Source organism: Hydra vulgaris, chromosome 02 (genome assembly GCF_038396675.1).
Source record: "Hydra vulgaris chromosome 02, alternate assembly HydraT2T_AEP".
NCBI classification, from domain to species: domain Eukaryota; kingdom Metazoa; phylum Cnidaria; class Hydrozoa; order Anthoathecata; family Hydridae; genus Hydra; species Hydra vulgaris.
Genome location: NC_088921.1, coordinates 72,569,373 through 72,576,701, shown reverse-complemented (window position 1 = coordinate 72,576,701; position 7,329 = coordinate 72,569,373). Strand labels below are relative to the sequence as shown.

At 27.1% G+C, this 7,329-nt stretch overlaps 1 protein-coding gene across 1 annotated transcript; it reads right to left on the bottom strand.

Moving 5' to 3' along the window:
• Window positions 1–4,303: 4,303 nt before the first annotated feature.
• On the bottom strand, window positions 4,304–4,975 carry LOC136076302 (uncharacterized). Its single transcript, XM_065789777.1, has one exon. The coding sequence runs from the start codon at window positions 4,973–4,975 to the stop codon at window positions 4,304–4,306; it is 672 nt and encodes a 223-aa protein (XP_065645849.1).
• Window positions 4,976–7,329: the final 2,354 nt, after the last annotated feature.

Genomic DNA, 7,329 nt, shown 5'->3' with positions numbered 1-7,329 from the left:
ATAAATCTATCATTTTCTGGGTCGTCAATTGGATATTTTAAACAAGAAATTATATCTTTATCCTGAAATTTCCCATCTAAGTTTAGGCTAACCAATTTTTTTAACAAACGATGTTTTATTTTTTCATTAATCATTTTTTTAAGTGTTTTGGCTTCAATGACTGAAAAACCAACGACTTCCAAAATCTCGACAAGCTCTAGACTTGACTTAAAAAAATCTTCAGATGACATATGTTTTATTTCTATTTTCTCCCTTATAAAATTTTCAACTCCAACCTACTTGAAGAATCTCAAGTCATTCATTAATTTCATTAATTAAGTCTTTATTAAGGTCGATTTCAATCTCATCTGAAAAATAATAAAGTTTGAGTTTTGTAAAGGAAAAAGTTTTCAAAACATTGAGCAGCCGTGGCGCAGTGGTTAGAGTTCTGGCTCAGTACCAAGAGGTCTGAAATTCAACGCCGGCTCTGACCCAATAAGCAAGATTAGTAATTTAGGAGACGTGAACCTCTAGGTCAATGCTATCCCGCGGTGCTCCGCGATAAGACCGTGAGAACTTCTGGGAGCACCTAAATATCTTTGCAAAAAAGAAAAACATGGCTCTGCTAAATTAATTTCTTCCTGTATAATATTATAAAATTTTGGAATGTCATTAACAATAGAAAAAGTTTAAATATGGCAAAAATTATACAACTTTGTAATATAACACTTTTTATTATATTTATATTTTGGCGATCAAACTTTTAATTTAAACATATCATTGTTTTAGTCCTGATAACAGGTGGATATTGATTAATTGACTTATTTGAAAATTAATCACAAACAAATACAAATTTGCCTAAAGTACTAAATAATTGATTTCATTAAGTGAACAAATGAATCTGTTAAAAAAGATTTTTTAGTAATTATTAAAATTGTCTTTATTACCCGAATTTTAGTTGTTTTTTTAGTAATACAGCAATGAAAAGCTAATATACTTACTTTAAAGTATTTTATATTCTTATTGAAATGATGAATGTTATTATATATAATAGGATGTGCATTTCCTTCGTTTCCCTTTCTTTCAATAAATTATTTAAAAAAATGAAAATTAAAAAAAAGTTTTCATTTTATTAGGCCAACTTTTAGTTATTTTAGATTTATCTAGTTTTTTTATCGCATAAAAAACGATTTATAGTTGTAACCATTTCTTGTTTAAAATAACACCTTGATGTATATACACTGTATACATTGATATATATAATACTGTATATAAGCTTTTCACAACATTTGTATTACCTGTTATAGTTAAAAACCCATTCCAATCGTTTACATTCAATTTATTGAGTTTAGGCAAACCTCTGTAAGTGTTAAACTGTGTTTCTGATATGGTATATATAAGAACAGCAGAGATTTTGTATTTAGAAATTTTGCAATACAAAAATTCCATTTTTTGACTTAGGCAAACTTTTGTTGAATATAAAAACCATCTTAGTTGGAAAAGTTTTTAAAAGACTTTCCATATCAACATTAATCCCACCAGCAATAATATCTACTGCGAAGTTCCCAGTTGTTGCTTGAAATCACGTCTTGAGTCCTAAAAATTATGTCGTCGATATTAGAGAAGTTTTAATTGTGCAATAGTAACAGTTTTTCAGAGCTTACTTTTCGTTACATAGAAAACGTCAACATAAAGAACGTCTTAGCTAACAAAAGTTATACTTCGTATGAGATACAACTCATATTATAAATGAAAAAAAAAGCAATAAAAATGATAAAAAATCATTAAATACAAGTTAAAGACCAAAAAAAAATTCAATTATAAAGTAAAAAAGACATTAGTAAATATGAAATAATAAAACATTAAAAAACATTAAAAGATTGGGTAGTTTAAGAGGAATATTCTCGGCTTTACTAGGTTTATGGAATAGGATAAATTTTGTTTTGTCTACATTTAATGATAGTCGGTTACTTATAAACCACTTGTTGATCTTATCTAATTCTTCGTTAAATATTTTAAAAAGAACAGTAATATCTTTGTGAGAATAAAACAAATTAGTGTCATCTGCAAATAAGATAGTATTCAATACTTTTGATGATAAATATAAGTCATTTATATAAAGTAAGAACAATAATGGTCCCAAAATAGAACCTTGGGGTACTCCACAAGTTATTAAGTTGTTTTTTGAGTCTTTGGTTTCTTTAAGTAGAAATTGCTTTCTGCTAGTTAAGTATGATTTAAACCAAAGTAAACTTTGATTTTTAACACCATAATTTTCTAATTTTTTCAAAAGAATTTCATGATTTACTGTGTCGAAAGCTTTGGATAAATCAATAAAAAACCCTATTGTATAGCAATCACTATTAAATCCATTTGATATATGCTTAACCAATTCAATTCTTGCATGGTTAGTAGAATGATTTTTTTTAAAACCGTATTGATTTTTATATAAAATCTTATTTTCAGATAGATATTTATAAACTCTGTTGTACACAATACGTTCAATTAGTTTAGAAAAGTAGGGTAAGACTGAGATTGGTCTGTAGTTTGAATTATTGGTCTCATCGCCAGATTTGAAAATAGGTGTTATTTTTGCAATTTTTAGTTTATCTGGAATATGACCTGATTTAAGTGAGAGATTAAAAATATGGAATAATGAGAGTTCGATAATATCATAAAAGGATTTAGTTACATTAACATTAATTTGATCTATACCTGCACTTTTATTTTTTTTCAGAATATTAAAAGCAGTATGTAGTTCACTTTTGGATAAAATAGGTTCTTCCATAATTAAATCAGTTGTTGCAAGATATAAATCAAATTTTTTTGACCAACTGGAACTTTCGCTGCTAGGTTTGGGCCAACATCAAGAAAAAAATTGTTTAATTTCTCGATAATAACTTCTTTATGATAAATCATTTTTCCCTCAATAATAAGTTTTTGCGGTATGTTATTTTAAATAATTTTATTTTTCCCAATTAAGTCTCTAATAACACTCCATGTTTTTTGAGGGTTTCCTTTGTTTTTTTCAAGCAGTTTAGCATAGTAATTTACTTTTGATTGTTTTTTTTAAGTTTTTTTAAATAAACTTTTATAATTATTGTAATTAGTTTAATTTTTATAAGTTTTATTTTTTAAATATTTATCATACAGTTTTTGTTTTTTCCTTGATGATTTTAGTAGGCCTTTGGTCATCCATGGGGATACAACCGACTTTGAGTTTATTACTTTCACTTTTAAAGGAAATGCCTTATCATACATTTTAGAAAATTGGTTTAGAAATAAATCATAAGCATTATTTACATCGTGTGATTGCAGCACAAGATTCCAATCGACGTAATTATTTAATAAATTTTTAAATTGGCATTTGGAACTTTCATTGATTTGTCTCATGAATACTGTTGATTTGTGGGTAGCATTATTTAGAGTAACGCTCTCAGTAATAAGGAATATAGGAAAATGATCGGTTAAATCAGTCTTGATTATACCAGTTTTAAAACGGCTATTATGAAAATTGTTAGTTATAACATTATCTAATAATGTCGATGATTTTTTAGTTACTCTTGTTGCTTTGTTTATAGTTTAGATAAGGTTGTATTCGAGAAGAATATCAATAAAAGTTTTTGCTTCACTATTTAAGGCATGGTTGAGTAAGTCAATGTTGATATCCCCAACTACGTAAACATGCTTTTGCAATATATTTTTTGTGTTTAGGAATGTGCGCAGATAAGTTTTGAATGTTTTTAAACTACCAGCTGGTGCTCTATAAATAGCATTGATTATGAAATTATTAGCTAATTTATTTATTATCTCAACGCATAATGCCTTACAATCTGTATTGTTTACATTAAGATTTTTACGCTAAATAAAATCAATAGAATTGTGAACGTATATGCTTTTACTACCACCAACGCAAATATCGCGCATTTGTTGAACTGATGTATAGTTTCTTAACTCAAAATTAGAATTTGTTTCATTGCTTTTAAGCCAAGTTTCTGTGAAACAAATTATTTTAAAATCATGATTAAGTTCTCCCAATAAACACTTAAAGTTCTCGAAGTTTTTATTCATACTTCGAATATTAATATGCAATATTGAAAATTTATTCTTATTCTCACAGTGATATTGAGTAGATTCAGGTATTGAGTAGTACTCACTTTCTAATAAGGTTTCAGTATGATTATCAGAGTTATTATCGCTAAGAACAATATTTTTAGCATTAATATTTGAAGAGAGAGTGTTCTCCATTTCTAAAAGTTAAATTAAAATTTGAAAAACTAAAAAAAAATAAAAATAAAGTATCGTTAAAAAAAATATAAAATATTTACGTTGCTTTTCGAGACCATTCGCGAACCACCAACTTGTCGTATGAAATATACGCAAACAATCCAGCTTCTCGTGCTTTTTTCATGCCCGCCCGTAATTCTTTTCTAATTAGCATCGTCTCCGCGCAATAATCCTCATTGATATAAATATTTTCCCCTTTCAATTTCCGAGAGTTTTTTAGAATGTTTTCCTTGTCTTTATAATTGAGCAATTTCAAAACTATGGATCTGACTTTTTTATTGTCTCTAGAACCAGTTCTATGTGTCCTTTCTATTTTTATATGTTTTAACCGAAGAGTTTCTTCAAATAATTTTAACACTTTAGCCTCACTATCACTCCAACTTTCATTTTTGCTTTCCTTTAAACCATCGACTCTCAGATTGTTTCTTCTGGATCTATCTTCTATTTCTCTGAGCTTACTTTTTAGTTTTAATATCTCGCTGTTGTCTTTTAGCTTTGAACTTATCTCTTTTGTTTTTGATTTCACAAGTTCAAATTTTTCTGAAGCAATATTGTCATTGGTTTGAATAAATTTTTTCATTTCGAGTAAATCATTTTCTAAGGAGACGACTTTTTTATTTGTTTGTTCCAAATCATTTTCGAATTTATTTATTTTTATTAGGTTCTTTATATTTTCTTTTTCGTACTTGTCAAGTCTCTCAGTGAACATTTTCAAGTTCGCAGCTGTTAAAGACGCAAAGCTTTTCTCTTGTTTTTTCAAAAGTTTTTTGGTTTCATCTAAGTTTGCATTGCTTTGTTTTTCAAGTAAATCTGCAACAAGTTTCTCAATACTTTCTCAATCCATATTATTATGTTATCTTGACAATGTGATATTTTTATTCAGTCTTCTTTTTTATTTTTATTTTAATTCTAATAACTAATAAAATAAAAAACTATTATTTTTTATTTTTCTATCTTAAACTTTTTCCGTTCACAAGCCTGCTCTTGTTGATTGCGTATTGCGTATATATGAACTATCATTACATTTTAACAGATATATTTTGGGTCATGGACTTATTTGAATATTAATCACGAACAAATACAAATTTGCTTAAAGTACTAAAAAAATGACTTTATCAAGTGAACAAATTAATCTATTAAAAACGATTTAACAGTAATAATTAAATTGTCTCTATTACCCGACTTTTAGTTGTATTTTCAGTATACAGCAATGATAAGCTAATATACTTATTTTTTTATTATTTTATATTTTTATGATATTCAATTCCTTTGTTTCCCTTTCTTTCAATAAATTAGTTAAAAATATAAAAATTATGAAAAAGGTATTTTTTTTTAAGGCAAGTTTTAGTTTTTTGGGCTTCTGGGATCAATCTTGATTTTTTATCGCATAAAATACGATATATAGTTGTTACCATATCTTGGTAAAAGTAACACGTTGATATTTATACACTGTATACATTGATATATATAACACTGTATACAAGCTATACACAACATTTGTATTATCTGTAATAGTTAACAACCTCATTCCAATCGTTTACTCTGAGTTTGTTGAGTTTGGGCAAACCCCTGTAAGTGTTAAGCTGTGTTTCTGATATGGTAAATATAGGAACAGCAGAGACTTTGCTTTTAAGAAATTTTGCAATACAAAAAGTCCATTTTTTGGCTTAGGCAAACTTTTATTAAATGTAAAAACCATCTACGTTGGAAAAGTCTTTACGAGACTTTCCATATCAACATTAACCCTACCAGCATTAATATCTACCGCGATGTTTCCAGATATTCCTAAAAACCACCTCTCAAGTCCAAAAAATTATGTCGTCGACATAGAGAAGTTTTAATTGTGCAACGGTAACAGTTTTTCAAAGCTCACTTTTCTTTACATGGAAAACGTCAGCATAAAAAACGTCTTATCGAACAAAAATTACATTTCGTATGAGATACACCTCTTATAATAAATGAAAAAAAAAGCAATAAAAATAATAAAAAATTAATAAAAACAAATTGATAACAAAAAAAAATTGAATTATAAAGTAAAAAACTCATTAGTAAATATTGAATAATAAAACATTAAAAACTACAAGTTGTAATATGTAACGACAAAGCTTTTTAAACTTCTAAAATTTTAGTTGTATTTTCAGTATACAGCTATGATAAGCTAATATACTTATTTTTTAATATTTTGTATACTTATTGAAATGATGAATGTCATTAAAATAGGATGTTCATTTCCTTTTTTTCCTTTCTTTCAATAAATAATTTAAAAAACTAAAAATGAAAAAAAAAGAATTTTTTTTTTTAGGGCAACTTTTAGTTTTTTTGGGCTTCTGGGATCAATCTTGATTTTTTATCGCATAAAATACGATATATAGTTGTTACCACTTCTTGTTTAAAATAACACATAATTATACACTGTATACATTGATATATATAACACTGTATACAAGCTATACACAACATTTGTATTACCTGTAATAGTTAACAACCTCATTCCAATCGTTTACTCTGAGTTTGTTGAGTTTGGGCAAACCTCTGTAAGTGTTATGCTGTGTTTCAGATATAGGATATATAAGAACAGCAAAGATTTTGCTTTTAAGAAATTTTGCAATACAAAAAGTCCATTTATTGGCTTGGGCAAACTTTTGCTGCACATAAAAACCATCTTCGTGGGAAAAGTCTTTAAAAGACTTTCCATATCAACATTAACACCACCAGCAATAATATCTACCGCGATGTTCCCAATTTTTCCTTGAAACCCTGTCTCGAGTCCTAAAAATTATGTCGTCGATATTAGAGAAGTTTAAATTGTGCAACAGTAACAGTTTTTCTGAGCTTACTGTTCTTTACATAGAAAACGTCAACATAAAGAACGTCTTAGCTAACAAAACTATTATTTCGTATGAAATACAACTCTTATTGTAAATGAAAAAAAAGCAATAAAAATAAGAAAGAATCATTAAAATCAAGTTAGAGACAAAAAGAAAAAAATTTAATTAAAAAGTAAAAAAATCATTAGTAAATATGGAATAATAAAACATTAAAAAACACAAGTTGTTATACGTA

Excerpts from the sequence above, each read along its gene's own strand:
- LOC136076302 (XM_065789777.1), bottom strand. The coding sequence starts at position 4,975 with ATGTTCACTGAGAGACTTGACAAGTACGAAAAAGAAAATATAAAGAAC.